General features: G+C 46.4%; 1 protein-coding gene and 3 long non-coding RNA genes across 10 annotated transcripts in view; 3 read left to right on the top strand and 1 right to left on the bottom strand.

Annotated features, from left to right (window-relative positions):
• TFAP2B (transcription factor AP-2 beta) overlaps positions 1-14,963 on the bottom strand; it is a 31,284-nt gene extending 16,321 nt beyond the window's left edge. For 3 of the 7 annotated variants that reach the window (XM_040696781.2, XM_040696780.2, XM_015285085.4), the window contains exons 1-4: positions 14,862-14,963; positions 11,629-11,655; positions 9,865-10,323; positions 4,681-4,741 (exon numbers count right to left, since the gene is read on the bottom strand). In XM_040696781.2, coding sequence (XP_040552715.1) covers positions 4,681-4,741; positions 9,865-10,323; positions 11,629-11,655; positions 14,862-14,942 — 628 coding nt within the window. In that variant the 5' untranslated portion in view covers positions 14,943-14,963. Of the gene's footprint in view, positions 1-4,680; positions 4,742-9,864; positions 10,324-10,492; positions 10,589-11,628; positions 11,656-14,861 lie in introns of those variants that run through there. The other 4 variants (XM_040696783.2, XM_040696782.2, NM_204895.2 and 1 more) reach the window with 2 other exon arrangements.
• On the top strand, positions 1,366-7,919 carry LOC107053179. The gene is made up of 4 exons (XR_001466206.4): positions 1,366-1,545; positions 1,631-1,773; positions 6,360-6,441; positions 7,674-7,919. It is a non-coding gene; the product is annotated as an uncharacterized LOC107053179 (long non-coding RNA).
• LOC121110423 lies at positions 10,722-14,696 on the top strand. The gene is made up of 2 exons (XR_005858608.2): positions 10,722-10,897; positions 13,202-14,696. It is a non-coding gene; the product is annotated as an uncharacterized LOC121110423 (long non-coding RNA).
• On the top strand, positions 12,300-12,850 carry LOC124417867. The gene is made up of 2 exons (XR_006938778.1): positions 12,300-12,400; positions 12,640-12,850. It is a non-coding gene; the product is annotated as an uncharacterized LOC124417867 (long non-coding RNA).
• Positions 14,964-19,755: the final 4,792 nt, after the last annotated feature.

Genomic DNA, 19,755 nt, shown 5'->3' on the forward strand with positions numbered 1-19,755 from the left:
ACGGGAGGTGATTTTCAGTCGATGTCAGCTCTCCCCGTAACTCAGGGATCGCTGTGGCTGCTGACAGAACGACACACAACTCCTGCGCAGCGTCCCCACCACCTCCGCTTCAACTTTTTTTCCCCCACTGATTCACTTCTTGTTGTCCCTGCGCTCCAAAACTATTTAATTACGGACGTGACCGCTCTCACATCATTCCTCCATCTCAAATAACCTCCTTTTCTCTCTTTTTCTCCCCATTGCCCCGTTTTCCCCATTTCTTCCCTTCTTCCCTCCTTCCTTCTCTCCCCGTGGTGACTTGCACCCTCTTTGTCATCCCTTCTCCTTCCATTTCTCTTCAGCTTATCAATAAAGCGGGAGAGCAACAGTAGCCGCTTGATTTGTTAGTAATTATAAGCATACTGTTCCTGCAAACGGGATCTCTAGATGAGCGAGATCGCTTTAAAACGACAGCAGGAAATGGTGGGGAAATGGAGCATGGCGAAACTCAGCGTGAAGCTTTCAGTTCTTTACATGTTTACAATTTTCTGTGCATACATTAAGTCTTAGGGGTTGGCTCTTTTTTTTTTTTTTTTTCCTTTTTTTCTTAATTATTATTATTATTTTTTGTGGTGGTGGGGATTCTCTGTGGAGTTGCGCTCCGCACACGCGCGAAAATGCGCACGCAGGAGCGTAAATGGCACTAAAAGGGGCATTTCAGCATTACTACAACTGAAGGGATAAATAGAATCGTGGCCTGAAAATAGCTGAAAAAAGGAGAAGAAGGAGCTCTGAGCTATGGACATCACCGCAGTAACACTGCAAAATAATATGATCGCCGATGCATCAATCAGTCAATTAATGAAACAATCCGTGGCGATTAGTATGTCTTATTAGCAAACAGCGCGGGCGAGCTAATTACTGAAGAGGTGTCAAACAGCCCTCAGCCCCTTTAATCTGCCTACTGGGTGTGAAGTGAGCAAGAAGTCCACCAGAGCAGCAAGGCTGTGTTGTTCATGGTGATTGGGTCCGCCTTTGTCGCCAAATAGAGGGACAATGACTGCCCGCTGCCACTAAAGACCCAATCATTACTTAAGTCTTAATGAGCAAATACAGAAAGTGTAAAAGTACCCTTCCCTCTTCTTCCTGTCTTCCCCTCCTCTTCCTCGCTCCCCTTCCCCCTGGAAGCCAGGAGTACGTTTCAAAGTGAAACATATCCCCTCCGAAGTTGCTGTGCATTAAATTAAAAGGAAACTCAAGGCTCAATGGGCAGCCCGAGAAAAGGCGCAGATTCCCAGATCTATCATCTGGAAGGCTGTGTCCGGAGTGGTTTTCAGTTAATCATTTATTGCTGGATACTTCCAGAGGGGGTTGGGGAGGAGCTCTGCTCGACTCAGAGTTATTTGGGAAAAACAAAGTTAAGAGAGCTCCTCTCATATGTTTCTTTAAAACAGTGTCATCAAGAGAGCGCGTCTGCAAGGAGAACGGAATAGGCGTTTGGGTTAAAACGGCAGTTCGTGCTAAATCAGATGTGAAGTTACGACCAGGCTTCAGAAATAGCTGAAAGTAAATAAATACATCGGGATAACGTTAAGGTCACTGACTGTGCCCCAGAGTCACAAAAAATTAACTTCTCGCTCGGGCCACGCAGGGATTTGAGCGACGACGACTGATTTTGCCATAGAGAGTGCCAAGAGAATTTCAGATGAGCAGATGACGAGGGGAGCCGACACTTGGAAAACCTGCCCTTCCTTACAACGGGAACGGAGGGAAAGGCCTCCAAACCTGCAACCAGTAAGTTCTTAGGGCTGAGTTAAATCTGGTATTCATTCCCTTGATGATTATTATCATCTCGATGATTTATCTGGCTCCCTCCTTCCCACTCCCACCACCCAAATCTTAATGGGACTAGGAGTGAACGATGATTTTTTAATGTCTTGTTGGAGTTTTAGACTGTTAATGTACCGCATCCTTCTCATTATTAGTTTATTGATTGTTCATTGACCAGCCCCCTTCAAATCGTATTAACCACCCTCTGCCAGCTTAGATTAGGAGAGTTTTAAAAGCACCTTTCATTATTTCACCACCACCGCAGCAGAGCTCAGGCTTGGGAGCTTAATGCTCGCTCTAATGGGGCAGCTAAGAGATGAGGGGCCACGGTCCCTGCCTATTGCATTAATAGCTCAAAGGGGGCTAATACAGAAAATTAGCCTTAAACGAGCTCTGGAGATCTCCAAATGAAAGAGCCATTTATCACGCTGGCTACCTTCACTCCACTCGTTTGCTCTCTCTACTGGGAACAACTCATTTCCTCTTAACTAAATTACTTCAGAAATGTCAAGTAAGCTCAGATAGCAAACATAACAAGGGGCCGTGTATGCGGGATCCATTGTGCGGGATCGATACCTGAGATAAATCGATAGCTGCCTATGAATCCCTTTATGATTTCCTTAATATTTTTGGCAATCCCTTTGCATTGATGGATAGATAATTCCCTCTGCAGGCCTCGAAGTCCATAAAGAAGGAGGCACGCACAGCCTGGATTATATAATTAACTTGATGCTTCGAGTTCACGTTATATTCTTTTCACTACAGTTTAATTAAAGCATTTTAGGAGCTAAGCTACGTTTGGGTGAAATAGATCTCCTCTGCTGCTCATTTAGTAAATACGTATCACGAGGAGTGCTCGAACCCATAACTCTTTGCATCCTCCGCCTGCAATAACCACTCGCAGAGTTTAAATAACTAATCCTTGCTCCAAAGTAGCTCTCACAGCGCAGGGAACAAAGTGAAATTCGGATGGAAGCCTCTCTGTGTTACTCCTCTGGTCCCAGTCCAGGCTGGATGTGGCTCTGGGCAGCCTGGTCTGGTGGTTGGCGACCCTGCACATAGCAGGAGGCTTGAAACTAGATGATCATTGTGGTCCTTTTCAACCCAGGCCATTCTGTGATTCCATGATTCCATTCCCCACTGCCTGCCCCAAACGTTACCCCTCCACTCAGGGCCCACTTCGCTGCACCCAGAAAAGAAACTGAACCCACACCGTCCCCTTCTGCTGGCGACATTCATTATGAAGAAAACTCAACTACAGTGACTTTAGCACAGCAGCAGATGGATCTCTGTGCCTTTTAGTAATCCGATTTCCAAAGCGCACGTGTTCTACACGGGTAGAACTCAGCGTATCTCCCTATGGCACCGCGCAGTGCCCATCTCCGCTGCTCGAGGCACAGTGGGCACATCCTATCCTGCCCCTAATCCGTGCCACGGTTCGCATCCGGATCTGAATGGGAGAGGGGCATGGGGGGTGGGAGGAGGGAGAGAAGGCTGGGAGAGGATTAAAGGCTGCAAAACGAAAGTGCGAGCGTGGCCCAGCGTTATAAAGGAGGCTCCCGACCGCAAATCAACCACCAATTAATCAAACAACGCCCACGAGGAAACATCGCGCATGAGGCAGCAAGCGGGGTGGGGAGGGGAGGATGGGGAATAGAGAGGGGAAGAACACCACCAGGAGCCGTCAGGTTGCAGATCCTGACCGCAACACCCACTCAAAGCACAGAAGCCGAACTAACGCCTTTCCCTTTAAGCAAGGAATTCTTTGTCTCTCCCTCTTCAACATTTCCAACCGGTGGCCGCAAACGATGTTCGAGTTTTCATCCCTCAGCCAACCGCAACCTCGTGGTAAAGGCGCACGAGGGTTGAAATAAGAAACAATAAACACACGGAAGGACCTCACGCTGCCCTGAGCGCGTTTTAAATAAACACTCCCATTATTTTGCTTTGGGTTCTACGAGATCCTAAGTATTTGTAGCTGCACCGAACGCTTGACAAATCATAAGGTCCCGGAGATAAGCGATGCTGATCGTAAGCATAAGGGCCAGCATTTCTAAGCCTCATCTCTGGTACTTAAAATTGAATCTAGAAATAGAAACTCCTTAGATAATTAAAGATAGCTTCCCCTACATTTGCAGTGTGGGATCTGTTTAATGTCTATCAGCATAACACAACACTAATCGCCAAGCATCTTCCAGTGACTGTCAGAGAAATGTAAAAAAAATTAAGCAGCTGCATTACGCCCGAAATGAGTTATTGTAATTACATTTAATTAGTTTAATTAGTTAATTATTTTGCTTACAGCTGTACGAGAGACTGCAAACATTTGTTAATATCACATTCCCTTTAACAGTATGGGGTGATTCTGCAGTTACACTAAATCATGTGCGCATATGTAGGGAGATTTAAAAAATAGGCAGGGGGAAGGGGAGGTGGGGGGGGAAGGAAGGCAGAGCTGCTTTCCACAGGCATTGCTTTCTCTCCCCTCCACCTCCCACCCGCCTGGGAGATGCACTGAAGCCCAAAAGTGGAGCTCAACCCCCCCTCCTTCTCCCAGGTATAAAGCCTCGCGATTCCCACGGAGGGCTGCTGGGGATGGGGGACAGCGTAGGGTGCCCCATTTGAGGGCGTTGGTGTGATTGGAGGAAGGGGGGCGGAGGGGATCAACTTTTCCCTTCCCTTTCCTCTTCGCTCTACCTAAAGACCCAATCAGCGATTCATCTTGCTGCCATGTCCGCCTCCTTCCCGGATACATTCATTGTCCCGAAGTAAAATATATACATATACACATATATATATACACACACATATGTATCACGAGGGCATTGCCACACGGTAAAAGTTTGTCTAGCTCGTTGGAATAATCCATACCTTTTTTAATGACAGACTGGTCCAATAAGTTCATACCGCTGTTATTGGCATCTTCAACTGACTGTGGATATAAAAACATCACTATTCAAATTGACTGGATATTAAAGAACCGCGTACATAAATCATGTCATTCCAAACTGGGGTTGCTGTTATTTCCATTTATATTAATTCACTAGGGGAGGAGGGAGTTTTAGTATTATTATTGTTATTATTATTCCCCCCAAACGACAAGGAAATGAAATTCTTACAAATTATACAGTCTCCTAATAAAAAAAAAAAAAAAGAAAGAAAGAAAGAAAGAAAAAGGGAGGTGTGAAGCATATGGGGCGCAATATTGGCTTTGTTATCTTATAAAACCACGGCTATCTCATGGATTTCTTTGCATTCGGGGAAGCTTTACATTTCTCCCTTTGAAAATCCGGCAATTTGGCAACATCTGCAAGATCTATTGCATGACATAAATGAACACGATTAAGGACAACTTCAGTTCTCCCTCCCCTTTCCTCCCCTCCTCCCCCTTCCCCCACCCTCCACCTCTCCTATTTTTGTGTTGTTTGTTTGCTTAACCCCGCTACATCTTAATAATTCAAGGGCCATTTACTTCTTATATAGAATAGTTTGCGTTATGGACTTTTAATTAAAGCCTGGGCGATTCGGAGCGCAGCGCAACGCCCACTTCGTGTAGGGTGTAAGCAGAAAGAGATTTACAGCCCCAGGAGCACCTTCCGTGGTCCCGAATTTGCGGGCCAGGAGGGCCGAGCGGGGTTATGCGTTATCAAACCCATCAGCTATGAAATTGATTGCCTAGAAAAAGTTCCCCCCGATCCGCCTTAAAAACAGTTCTCTATTTATGACTGCTGTTCTTTTGGGTCCCCGTCGGAGCACACCTGTTAATACGGCACTCGAGGAGGGGAGAGAACAAAGAGGGGCAGAGCGGGCAGAGCCCACGTTGGGTCGCGCATCTCAGCGCGGTGGTGCGGTCCACGACTGCAAACCGACGCAAATCAGCGCTCGGTGCAGCGAAACCACCTCCATCAGGGCAGCGTCGAGGGAGCTGCCACAGGTTCCGCTGTAGGGTGAACTCCGGGTTTCAGGCGGAAGGAGGACCTGCGTGTACTTTGTGTACTTCTTGGCTTTTTTTTTTCTTTCTCCTTCATTTTTTTTTATTTGTTATTTTTATTTCTACTCAGAATTTGGGTTTTTTTTTTCTCCTTTCCTTTTCCTTTCTATTTTTTCCTCTTTTTTTTTTCTTTTATTTCTCTTTATTTTCAGGGCATGGCATATTTAAGAACTTCTCTCTCTCACACACACACATATATTTTTTTTTCCACGATAAGGAAAACCTCTGTTCAGCAAATCAGTGATTCCCTTACCCTATTATTTCAACTTGATATTGGCTTCTCCAAGAAGCTGAGCTCATCCGACCCCAGCCCTTATCTCCACCTTTCCAACCCTGATATGATTTAGGAGAAAATCACATCTCCCCCTCGAAAAAGGCGATGGAGCATTTTTTCCCATGGATCTTTCCACTTCTTTCGTTTCCCTTCCCTGTGCACTCCAAAGCGCACTCACACGGTTGCTCCTTACACTGTGCGTGGCTCAGCCTCTCCCCTAATCAATAGCCCGCATACCTAAAGGGCACAACATATAATTACGAACTCTTCCCTCCTTTCCCTCAGCAGCTGCCGAGGAGGGATGATGAGCAAATCCTGCAGCCTGCTGGAGTGCTGCGCCTTGCTACTCGATGGCGCAGAGCTGGAGGTAAATACGAAACGCCATCTTCTCTCCCTGTTCCCCCCCTCCTCTTTTCTCACCTTATCTCTGGGGTATAGGTCTGTGCACACGCTTTATGTGCGTGCGTGCACTCCGCTCGCTCCATCAGCAACGTGGGTTAGTTGTTGTAGTTAATGAGAAGACTCCTGTCTGATTTTCTATCTAATTACGCCCTCCTGCTGGGTTTTTGTACAGGATATTCGCTCAGCATGCTGGCAGTTAATAGTCACAGAGAGGATCGTAAAGATTTAATTAGGACTGCATGCGGAAACGTGGAAAAACAACTCAGACTTTTAATTACTAGACTTCTTTAGTTAAAAGTGATACCAGGGGTTACTTTATAAGAGAGTTGGGTGTTTTTGGTGTGCAACTTAACTTTCCATGTCTCTTGCTGGCACGCAGGAGGGGACGGCCGTGAGAGTGGGGAGGAGGAGAAGTGGAGATGCGTGGTTGAGGGGGGGTGGGGGTGGTGGGGGGGTTCCTGATATACTTAGAAAATTGAGAGAGGAAGATTGCCCTCCCTCCCTTCTGCCTATAACCCGATAGCATGGAGCTTCCTTTATACCATATATATATGTATATATATATATGTATACACACACACATATGTGTAGACAAGCCATATGAATACACGTGTCACATATATATACATACCATATATATATATGCCATACAAATATGTATACCATAAATATACATGCCACATAGATACATGTATACCCCATATACATATACATGTCGCCTGTGTATACACCTACACCTTATCCAACAGCAAGGGAAATATCTGAGAAGAAATCCTAAAGAATAACCCTTTCCTGTTTTCCTTTAAGCCTGGATTTTCCCCTGTGTACATCGTTGCCTTATCTCTTTCTAGTAGAGCCCTGCTTTGGTCTAGATGGTGAAAAGAAATGAGAATCATCTGGAGTTGCAATGGTATTTTCCAGCATCACTATGAAATAATGCAAATTTGTTTTCCAAAAGTAGGTCTTGGCTCTCCCCTCCTGACAGCCGTCAGTGGCAGATTGAGAATTCCTCTCGAAAGGGGCAGCAATAGCAATACAATACGTCCTGTTTACAATAACAGAGCGCTATCGTGTTGCAGTCACTTAATTCTAGCCCTGGACAATGGCTTACACATGGCCTGGATTTGGTGTTTATATAATAACCACTGTTTCTCTCCATCACGCACTCCCCTCCTCTTTCTTTTCTCTCCTTGACAGCCCAACCCTTTCTCATGGCATCTATTTAATCAGAGGCGCATAAGCTAAAGCAGAGATACACGTCCTCATCTGTCTGACCTTACAGCAGTTCAACTTTTAGGACTTCATTAAAAAAAAAAAGAAAGAAAGAAAGAAAAAAGAAAAAAGCGTTTGGGAACATTTCTGGAAACACTTTCTTGGATAATAATGGGAATCCTCATAGCCCGAGCGGAACCTGATCCATATTAAAATTCTCGGTGGAAAATTGCCCGGCTTCATCTGTCATTGGTGGGGGGACAAGAATAGAAAATGCTGAACAGTAGGAGAGGACTGGGCTGCTTTCCCCGCTGCCTGCGCTAACTTGCACTTGGACACCTCTCCCTTCAAGTGTTTCTCCTTGGGATACCCTCTCCCTCTTCCCCTTCTCCATCAGTTTGCCACCAAACTTTTACAAAGAAGGGGCCGCTTCCATTCCCAGTGCCTTCAGCATCCCGAGCAAACAGCTCAGCCCACAGCCCCTGCTACGTCTCCCCGTTCCCATCCCTACCCCGGCCGGGGAAGCAGCCCGTGTGCGGCAGCAGCAGGCTGAGTTTGGAGCCGTGGGGATGTTCTATTGGGAAAGAGGGGGAAAGCTGCTGATCTGAGCTTTTCAAGGCCTCTCTCTCTCTCTCTTTTCTTTCTTTCTTTCTTTTCTTTCTTTCTTTCTTTTTTTTTTACCTGAAGTTTTTGTCTCTCTTTTCTCTTCCTTCCTTTCTTCCTTCCTTCCTTCTCTCTCCCTTTCTCCTTCTCTCTTCCCCCCCCCCTTCTTTCCCCCTTTCTTCCCCTCTTTCCCTCTCTCCTTTCTCACAAGAGCCAACAATTACCGGCTTCTATTTGGAGAAGGTATAAATATCAAAGCACAAACAGCAGTTAACACCTCTCGTTTGCTGAGCGAGAGCAGGGCAGAGGGAGCAGAGCTTCTTGCTGCATTCGCAGAGGAATGCGAGCCGAGACCTGCGCACCGCTCCCGTGGGGCTCAGGACTACCCCCAGGTCTCCCAAACCAGCTTAGAAACCCTCAGAAACCAGTGACCCGTCGGTCATGGAGCTCGGAGGCAGCAGCACAACCGGACAGAAAGCCTCCCTCATCCTGAACCCCCAGCCAAGCACGGGGGTTTCTGCAGCCCCAAGACAATCCTCAAGCTGATGCCATACATCCCCTCTGCTTCTCTGCCATCGATTCACACGATGTTCACTAGAATCCTTTTTTTATTATTATTATTCCTCTCTTCTCCTTCCTTTCCCCTTGTCTATAACTTAGAAATCCACACCTCGTTCCCTCATCCCTTCCTTGGCGTATTCCAAGTTTTAATACAGATTTTCGTGCCTCTGATACATAAACTTGGAAGAAAGAAAGGCAACCCCCCAAACCCTGACTTTCTGAAGCCCGATGACGGACCCGGAGGCTGCAGCCTCCCACTCCCTCGGGGCCGTGCCCTGTTCCAGCAAGGTGCCAACCGCCCCAGCACCGAAGCTGTTAAGGGTCACTCTGTTTTTAGGAAACAACACGTGACGATGAGTTTCGAGTGGGATGGGGGAAGGCTGGGAAATGCTGCGCTCTCGTCCCCGTGAAACTCCTTTGTCACCCAAAGGAGCGAACCGAACTATGTAAAACCAGTGCTACCCTAATAATTGTGCTTAAAAAGGGAGGGATGGGGCCGGCTCGGTCCCGATGGCCCCTCTCGATTTGGGCTCTGTTGATATTACCCCCCATTCACGAATGGAAGGAAAAAAAAAAAGTGGTAATTTGACAGTTTCATCAAAGTCCCTGGAGCGCAGGAAATTAGCGCCGGGGGTGGAGGGGGACCTGAGATTGCATGGGAAATAGCTGGGATTTGAAAAGGCAAGCCTCAACCCTGCCAGCTTTGGGAGCACGTGGAGCGCGCAGAGCCTGCCTGCCCCACGCACTCTGCTGGTTCGCGTGCGGTTTGCAGCAGACAGTTGGCAAAGCAGAGCCCGCGCGTGACAGCGATGAAATGAATTCGCCTCAAACGTAAAAATTAAAAGAAAGATGAAAAAAAAAAAACAAAAACAGTAGGGGAGGGAAGGGGCAATATTATCACCATCGTCATCATCTCAGTGCGACAAAAAGCGTTTTAACCCACACCAAAACCGCTGTAAACCCTTCCCAGCTGGGAAGGCATCGCCCGCGGAGAAAGAACGCGGTGCCTTACCTGGACCTCCTCCATTCCCGGGTGCCCGATGCCGTGCAGGGAAAGGCTGTCCCCCATGCCGGAGTCAAGGCCATGGTGAGCTGAGTGCAGCAGGACATCTGGCCGCCGTACCGAGTGGTAGTCCCGCCTGGGGTCCAGTCCCGAGAGCTGGGGCAGGGCGGCCCGAGGCTGTGGCAGCAGTGACCCGGTGTCTGATCCCACCTCTTGCCTCTGCCTCTGTCCCCAGGGGTGCTGCTGGGGTTGATGCAAGGGGTTTAGGGAGTAGGGGTCATTGACATGGGAGTAAGGGTCCTGGCTTTGGTGGTAAGGAAGAGGCTGGTAGGGGGGTGGGAAATAAGGCGGCTGGAAATCCGAGGACGGGGTGTGAGAGAGCGGAGGAGCGCTGGAGTAGGGTCCCTGGGAGACGGATCCCAGCTGGGACAGCCTGGAACTGTGGCTGGGCACTCCATCATGCCGGTCCTACAGGCGGGATGAAAGAAAAACGACAACAACAACAACAACAAAAAAAAAGAGAGGAGCTTTTTTTTTTCTTTTCCTTTTTCCTTTTTTCTTTTTTTGATATAAAGAACGCAAACCCAGCAGCAAACCGCCCACCCCGAAATAAAACAAAATAAAGGAAAAGTGAAACCATGGTGGTTGGTGTCCCTCCTCCCCCGTTGCACGCTGTGTCCCAGCGCTTCGTACCCAAACCTATGCCCAGGAATAACTCGGGAAGGGCGAAGAGGGGGGAGGGAGAGACGCTTCATGTCATAATTAAACATGTAGGACTGATGCTCCGTACACGATGTGTGACACCGCTCTACTAACACGGTTCTCCCTCCACCAGTTCCCAAAATAAAACTGAAAGTTAAAAAAATAAGAGAGAATCCTCAAACCCGTCCCTCCTCACCACCCACCCCTCGTCCTGCCCGAAGTTTCCCAGCGTCTCTTTATTCCCTCCGCTGAAACCCTGCAACTCAACATCAGCGACCCATTTTCACGTGGGGAAAAAAGACCCGAAGGGGAAAGTTTGCACTTCTCGGAGGAGCCCGAGGTAAGGAGTTGTCCGAGAAAAGACTTGGCAAATAATAATAATAATAATAAATAATAATAATAATAATATAATCACGGGGACCCTTTGTATAAAAGAGTCTAATAGCAATAATAATCAAACAGAATAAAAATGAAACATCTGTACTGAACAAATCCAACCGCTATGATTTCTGCAGGAAATCCCAGTGTCTTTTTGTCTCTTTTTTCCAATATTATATTCCCGAGAAAGGGGTGGGAGGGGATGGGGGGTGGGGGGGGTTAATTGTAATGTAAAGTCTTTTGGGGTGTGGGGGGGTTGGGGGGAGAGGAGTGTGTGGAGGCTTCAGAGAAAAGGTGGGAGCGGACTTTTGTCCCACTCCGTCGCTCGGAAGCTGCGAGGTGAAAGTACGGAAGAAAAAGAGATATTCCACCAAGTGCAGCTCGTACCCCCACAAGCAATGGCACACAGGGTTTAAAAAGAAAAAAAAAAAAAAGGGGGGGGGGGGGAATAAAGTTTTTTTCCCCTGCTCTCCCCCCCCCCCCCCCCCCCCACACCCCCCCCCCCAATCTCAAATGGAGAACACACAATGCAAAAAGGGAGAAGCAGCTGCAAAGCCTCCTCCAATTATTGTGCTAAATTACCAAGCCAAAGGCGTTTAAAAGAGAGAGAGGGAGAGAGAGAGACAACAGATCGAGAGAGAGAGAGAGAGAGAGAGAACATGCAATTCTAGTACAACATGGATCCAAACTCACCATGGCGGAATAGGTGTGGACTAACATCTGGAAATAAAAAAAGTCTTGTAATAGCTAAAAATCAAAGTGTGGCGATAACACTAATATTTGGAAGGGAAAAAAAATATATATAGATATATATCAAGGAGATCTGCAAAGGGCCGTGTTGGACACAGGAGAACAGCTTGAGGTATTTCGGAGACTATCCATCAAAAAAAGAAAAAAAAAAAGAAAAAAAAAGAAAAAAAAAAGAAAAAAAAAGAACCAATGCCCCCAAAACCGAGCCTGGAAACCTCTATCTACATATATGATTCACCCCTCCCTCTCTGTTGTTGTTGTTTTTTCTTTTTTTTTTCTTTTTTTTTCTTTTTTTTTTTTCCCTTTGAGCTCCCAAACGCAATCCTCTTCAACCCAAGGCTGGACTCAGACTGCTCCGCTACCCCTTCCTCCCTTTCCTTCCCTACGCCGCCTCATAATAATTGATATTCATGACTATTAATATTACACGACTACTTTAAAGGGAGAATGCAGGACCAAATGGAGCGTGAAGCTGGCAGCCAGCTCGAGAGCTCCCCTACTATTGTAAATGACGTTCATTCAGTGGAGAATTACTCGATGTAATCAGACGAGGGGGGCTGGCAGGGGCAGAGTTTGGGGAGAGGGAGAGGGGGGAAAAAGTTTAGCAGGGAAGAGGCAGAACTTCAATTAACTCGAGCGGGGGAAGACGTGGAAAGCAGACACTGAGCAGGGAAGGGAGATGGAGCAGTGCTGGAGGCGAAGAAGAAGAAAAAACGTATTTCTTTTTTCTTTTTTTTCCCCCCTTTTACGTTTAATTATACATTCCCAATACGGTGAATTGATTGCCTTTGGTGCTTTTGTTCTTGTAGATTTTTCCTTTTTAACAAATAACGAGGAAAATAAGAGGCTTTCTTAATCCTTTCGCTTCTTTTCTTTTTTTTTTTTCTTTTTCTTTTCCTTTTTTTCCCTCAAAAAAGAAGAAATGCGCACTGACTCCAGTCTATCTATTTACAGCCGAGATTAAGCCCTTCTGGTGCGTGTTACCGACCGTGTTCATTCGGAACAGCCCAATAAACACTGCAGCAGGGTGAAGTTGGGCTCCCTTCGATTCCGAATCCTCCTCCAGCCCGATACGCAGAAAGAACCCAACCCGCCGTAGAGATGTGCACGTATCTATCCCGATTTTCACCCAAATGTAAAATGTATGCAGTGATTTTTAAAGGATAGTAGATTTCTAGTTTCGAGGCAAAGCCGGGGGCGATGTAAAACCTTTTTGATGTTGCAGGAACTCGTTCAACTGGACTGTCTGCCATTTCTGTTAAAGTTCAACTTACGTTCCTTCCTAAATAGACTCACACTTCCCAGAGCAGCCCCCCCACCCCCATTACGCGCACACACGCACACTTTTGTTTTAAGAACAGATTCCATTTAAGCGCCTGAGACGCCCCTACCATCGTGTTCTTAATTAGAAATCGGAAAGAAAAAGGAGGAGAAACACTTTTCTTTTTCTTTTTTTTTTTTTCTTTTTTCTTTTTCTTTTAAAAAACCCTTCCTTCTCTTTCAAACCTACCCACAGATACATTATTTTGAAGGCTGCCCGGAACGGAATGACCCGAAGAGCACCCGCGGGTTAGGATCACTCTGCCCCATCCCACCGCTCCCACGGCCGTGGAGGGACGCACGACGCTTTCATCTCCCCTTCCAAAAACCAGAGTGGGGGGAGAGCCCCGACATTCCCCCACCTCGCAGGACGGGAAGGGAGACGTTTTGTCGCCCGCTGCTGCGGCACAGACAATGGCCGGGCTGTGCAGGGGACGGGGAAGGCTCGGCGGGGCCGGGGGCGGCCGGGGGACCCCCGCACACCCACCGGGCTGAGCTGCCGGTTGATAACTAGCCTGAATACAGCTCGGAGACACTGGGGCTGCGAAAAGTCGGAGCAGTGCCCTCTCTCTGCTTCTCTTTCTCTCTCTCTCCCTCTCTCTCTCCCTTTTTTTTTTTTTTTTTTTTTTTTTTCCTCGTTTCTTTTTAACACTGAGTGCTTTCCCGATGGAAGCCCGGAGCGATGTGGGACCGCTTTGGGGCTGCAGCTATGCTGCCCCGACGGCGCTTCCTCGGGGCGGACGGTATCGCCCAGCGCCCTTCCAACACCGCCACTCAACAGCTGTGCGAATCCCTCCCCGATTCCTACGAACACCACCACCACCAAATCCAAATTAAAAACAAAACCACCACCACCACCAAAAAAAAAAAAAAAAAAAAAAATCATTGACGAAGCGGCAAACCTTTCCCTCCATCTAATTATTATTATTATTTGTTCCCATTTCGGAGCCGATCCAGCGCGCTGCTTTACTTACAAGGAACGCATTCGCGGAGCCGTGTTGGGAAAGATCCGGGCAAAATTAAGAACCGTTTGGCTCCGCTGTGGTCCCCCCCCCTCCACACACACACCGTCCCCTCCCGCCTCGCTCTGCTTTTGGACCTCAAAAATCCCGAGGAGGTCTCTGAAATAAAGCCCAGAACTTTCCGTGCCCGCTTTGGATGGATCGGTTCGGCTGTGTGCACCCACGGACGTGCGACAATGTGTGTGCCTCGTCATTAGTGCGGGTGGATGCGGACGCGCACATCTTATCTACCGGTGTGTGCGTGTAAAAAGAGTCGTAAAAACGCCATCCGGTCGTGAAAAGGAGAAAAAGACAAAATATACATATATCCAAATTCGGGTTTGAGCTTAGATTGGGATCGGAAATTAAGAAACTAGGACAAAAAGAAAAGAAAGAAATGCATCCCGTCCCCGAATAGCAGATCGCGTTTCTCTTCTAATTTCATCTTTTCCCCTCTTTCTCGACATTTGCCCGTATTTAATCGAATTACATTTAATTCGGGCTCTAAACAATCCAACTCTTGCCTTTAAGTTGCCTCATTCCAACCCCCAGATCGTTTCTTTGATGTTTTAAATCGCATCAAACAGCTTTTCCACGAAAGAAAAAAAAAAAAGAAAGAAAGAAAAAAAAAGTTTAGGACTTGGCATGCCGGCTACAAATTTGCAAATAAATAAGCATTTAAGCATTTACTCTCTGTTTCCCATCTCTATTTGTGTGTGCGGGTGTCTGCGTCTCTATATCTGCATGTAAGCAGATGTAGAGCTGTATATGTATTATATAGTATGCCTCTATGCAGCTAGATGTATATTTAAATATACATATACTCCCTTACTCATATGCATATTATATACTCACCTCATAGATATCTTCGTACTTGACATTTTCAACCAGTTTCCAGAGCATGATGGCAGGCTGTTCTCTAGGAGGTGAGTGCATTCATGTGAAGAGCAGATGTCTGGATTCTCAGTACTTCTCTGTCTGTAATGATCCATCTATAATTGGAAATGGGGGACAGACACCAAATCCGACGTTCCTCTTCCATCGCAACTTATATCTGTTGTCTGAAACAATAGGCTGCAGAAGTAAACCTCAATCGGATAGTAAAAACATTATCTGTTACATAGTTACATATATCTACAGACATATATGTGACTATATATCTGCATATACACACATATATAGACTTCTGTGCAGGCAGTTAAAGACATATATACAGTTTCACACACATATACACGCACACATACACATTTATATCTCCAAATATATAACTTCTCCCATGTGCAGACATATATAAAGTGACCCATTTATATATGTAAATTATATATATTCTCGCTTATGTATGGATTTACATAGGCACATGTATGCTACACGTTACATATGCATATATGCATACAAACCTGATCCATTTGTATGGGACTATATAGAAAAGCATATGTGTGTATTTCTTTATACATCTACCCTTATATACATGAACATACAGTGATCAAAGATACATATTCTATAGTGCATTTACCCGCTATTTTTATAGAGGGCAGGATGGATAGATAGACACACACAGAGATAGGTAGATAGATAGATAGATAGATAGATAGATAGATAGATAGATAGAAAGAAAGATAGGTGGACAGATAGATGGATAGATAGATGGGTAGACAGACAGACGGATAGATAGATAGATAGATAGATAGATAGATAGATAGATAGATAGATAGATGGACAGATATACAAATAGGTAGATAGACACATAGAATGGAGAAATTAATGAACATTTTTTCAACCCTATTTAAACTAAAATAAAGGACAGGTTGTCTCTGCACCAGGCGGTTCATCATTTGCTGTGAGATATTACTCTTTCCCCCGCATGCAATATGCTTTTATTTACATGTCCAGAAATTATCCTCTCCTATGCAGTAAAGCACCAAAACAGCGTCTCCCCAACACATCCAAGCCAAACTAAGAGGAACACATTTAGATCAATGGTTTTCCTTTGAAAGCCTTATACTTCGGACTCGGGCTGTCTATTTTAGAACTTGGAAACACTTTCTAGGCGAAAAATGGAGAAGAAAAAGAGTTTCGCAAGCCCTCCTCTGCACGCATTTCAATAGCGATTAACTACTTTCTGCAGAGCGGTTAAAGCAGAGTTGGGTTTGTGCGGTTCCAGGACAGCCCTCGGTTTGGAAGGGGAGAGGAGGAGTTGGACCATTTGTAACCTTTATTTCTTTTCTTTTTTCTTTTTTTCCTTTTTTTTTTTTTTTTTTTTTTTTTTTTTTTTTTTTTTCCCCAGGCAAACCTTCGCTCGCATTGTCCTTTTTTTTTAACACGTCGTACCGCATAGAGGCGACTTACTCTGCAGGCGAGCAGAGCCCATCTCTGCCTTCGGAAAGGGAACAATTGGGCTTTGCGGTGGGCTGGTGCATCAGGAGGGGGGGCGAGAAGGGTGAATTAGCGTAAGAGACACATGCAAAAACAGAGAGAAAGGTGTTTCTGAATTCAAGGTCCTGATTCCTACCAATCTTCGTTATTCTGCACGGGATCCTATGGGGTAGTGCAGTGTCCTTTGTACTTTCAGAGGTCCTACAGGTAAAGAATGCTTTTATAGATGGGTAATCTCGAAAACGAGGAGAACTTCATCAGGAGACACTTGTGGTGCCATTTGGTTGGCTGGTGGGAAGGGTGGGCTTGTCTCTTTGTGTTCCCTTTGGCCTCAAATCCAAGCAGGACGGATACATTCACCCCTCTTTCCCCCAACCTCTGCAGCCCCCCTCACTGTTCCTATGCGCACATCTTCCACAAACTCAACCCGCAAAAGGCAGGAGACAAACAACAGCCAGATATTGCAGCAGGAGCTGGGCAGCGCTCTTGCTGGAAGTTATTAAAACAGATGCGAGTAGGTTTTCTTTCTTCCCTTCTTCTTCTTTTTCTCCCCCCCCCCCCCCCAACCCCCTCTCCCCCCAGCATAGCTACTGCACAGAGGAGGAGGAGAAAAGAGCACATCCCTGAGTGGGCTGGACAGAGCAGCGCAGCCGAAGCAATAGTGCTAAAAAAAAAAAATGCTGGGAAGGAGAAGAGAGCTACGATGTGCAGAGATCCCCACACACAGCCACCCCACAGCGCTCTCCTCACGCCTACAGATCCAAATGGCCCTCTTAGAAAAATATCAGGCTCATAAAGGGACAGTGTGCCATCACTTCTGTTAAAGTCTTTGAGTCACGTTCTGCGAGGCTGGCACAGGGCAGAGGGAATGTGCTGCGTGACAGTGAATGCCTCACCATTTCGTGGCACCCTGAATTAAATACGGTCTCCGTGCTGGGGGAGGGGAGAGGAGGGGTGAAAGAAAAGAAGCTCAAATGGATATGACGGCCGCTGCTTCTCTGCTAACAGAATTGTGTAGACTTGAAATCCTTATTTCCGTGTCCCACAGTCATTACATTCACTTGTAGTTGCGATCTGTGGCATATGTGTGTCCGGTGTTCATTAAGAATAATTCAAAGGAATGGGGGTTCTGTGCAGCTTTTGGGCTTGTTTTGCAGCCTTTTTTATTTCTTTTCAGTGCATCTGTTTTAGCAGTTTCAGTTAGGAAGAGTTGCTCCCTAAACGTGCAACAAGCTCTGCTTCGGAAATGCGAGCCAGGCCTTCCAAAGTGACCACTAAAAGCTGTTTGAGGAAAGGAGGGGGAGGGAAGGAGGAAACAGGCAGGAAAAGAGGAAAAGAGACGTTTCTCGGTAAATTTTGGGCAACACTGTAAGGAGTGAAAGCCTTCGCTTCTCCAGCACAGAGAGCGGAGCTCCAATCGATAAGGCGAAACTTCGAGCCATCTAGGTCTGTATTTCACGTGATTCTGTCACTCTTTCTGCCATCCCTGCGAACAAAAGGCCGCCTTCACGCCGAGCCCCGCACGCGGCCCTGGAGCCCTCCCCACCCCGGCTGCGGGCAGCGCGCACTGAGCCGCGTTGCGCGGAGCTGCGGCGCCCTCTGATGGGCGCTCCCGGCCCGGGGCTGCGACTTCCGAACGGCCGAACTCTTTTTTCCCGGCTGGGAACGGCGATGCTCGCAGTGAAAAAAAATTTCCCTTTTAATTCCATCAGTTATCCATATTTCATTGCGTATTTCATTCCAGTACTTCAAGGGAGGTTATAAACAGGAGGGGGGCTGGCTTTTCACACGGTCTGATAGCGATAGGACAAGGGGGAATGGCTTTAAACTAAAAGAGGAGAGGTTTAGGTTAGATTTGAAGAGGAAATTCTTTACTCAGAGTGTGGTGAGGTGCTGGCACTGCTGCCCAGAGCTGTGAGTGTCCCATCCACGGAGGTGCCCCAGGCCATGGGTGGACCCCGGGCAGCCTGAGCTGGTGGGGGGCACTCAGCCCATGGCAGACGTTGGGGCTGGTCGGGCTTTAATGCCCCCCCCCCCCCCCCCGACCCAAACCATTCTATGATTCTGTGATTCTATTATATGATTTTTCCAGGTTTTTTTTTTTCTTATAAACTCTACCTGCCTCTCCTCAAGATCCTACTTCACAGCTTTCAGTCATATTCAGCCTTCTAAAGCCAATGTGTGCCCTTATAACACAGTATATGCCCCCTCTATGCAACCCCATAGAAAATCTCCAATATCAGTGGAGTTACAAATAAATCAATTTATCTCAGCGCCCTCTGCTGCTCGCTGCGGGTTCTCCGGTAAAAGCAGTTTCTGCCGTTTCTAACTGAAACTTCAGTCCTTTCAGACACATTTTGTACCTTTTCTTGTAAAGTAGATTTTCTTCTTCTTCTTCTTCTTCTTCTTTTTTTTTTTCTTGTCTCTTAATTTTCTGTATATTCTCATATGTATTTCAGAGTTCGGTATTTTTCATTAAACAATCACTTTGGAATCTTACTTCGGAATTGAAAAAATATATATGACAACAAATATCTCAACATGTCTCTTAAAACTCAGTGCCTGCTCATTCACGGGTGCACTTTAACCCTTTTCTTTGTGAATAACAGTGAGACTTATCTCTTAAATTAAGTCCAGCTTCCCATTATTTTTGCTGATCGGTTTTCCTTGTGATATCTGCAGATGCAATAAGGACTTTCCTCCCTTCCTTCTGGCTTTCTAAAACCACAGTGCTCAATTGTCTTGGAGACATATCCCAACTCCTCTTTCTGCTGCCTGTTCTCTGACACAGCAAGAGCAGCACACTGGGAAAATGCAGCCATGAGTGCTGAGCCCACTTGGATGGATCCCAGCAATTTGCTATGTTTAATAACCCTGTGGGTAAGAGGTTGGGGTTTTTCCCATCACTAGTGAGCTCCCTGGGATCCTCATTGCTACAAACTGTTTTCAAACCCAAGATTAGGAGAAAGATGTCACCATGGGGCACCAGGATGCGCTTCCTGGTCCCCCGGGGCTGCCAGCTTTCCATACCACTGCTTGCAACCAGGCAGGACAGGGCAGAGACAGTAATACATTTGGAGATGTAGTGTACAGGAGGACATTTCTGCTGCCTTTGCTTTGGGATTTTCCTTCTGCCTTTCTTCTCTGGATATGGAATGAGGATGAGTTGCAAGGGATGAACGATAGCAAAAAGCATAACAACCTAATGGCAATCCCAATCTACACCACGCATGGACATCATGAATGTTCTCAGTATTTCCATCTGAGAGGGATAGCACTCTTGTATTTACTTTTGACACCAATTATTAAATCTTATTAAATCAAATAGAAGGAAAAATGGAAAGAAGGAGGAACTTAAGAGAGTAGATGGGTAGAG

The sequence above is a fragment of the Gallus gallus genome, chromosome 3 (genome assembly GCF_016699485.2).
Source record: "Gallus gallus isolate bGalGal1 chromosome 3, bGalGal1.mat.broiler.GRCg7b, whole genome shotgun sequence".
Taxonomy (NCBI): Eukaryota; Metazoa; Chordata; class Aves; order Galliformes; family Phasianidae; genus Gallus; species Gallus gallus.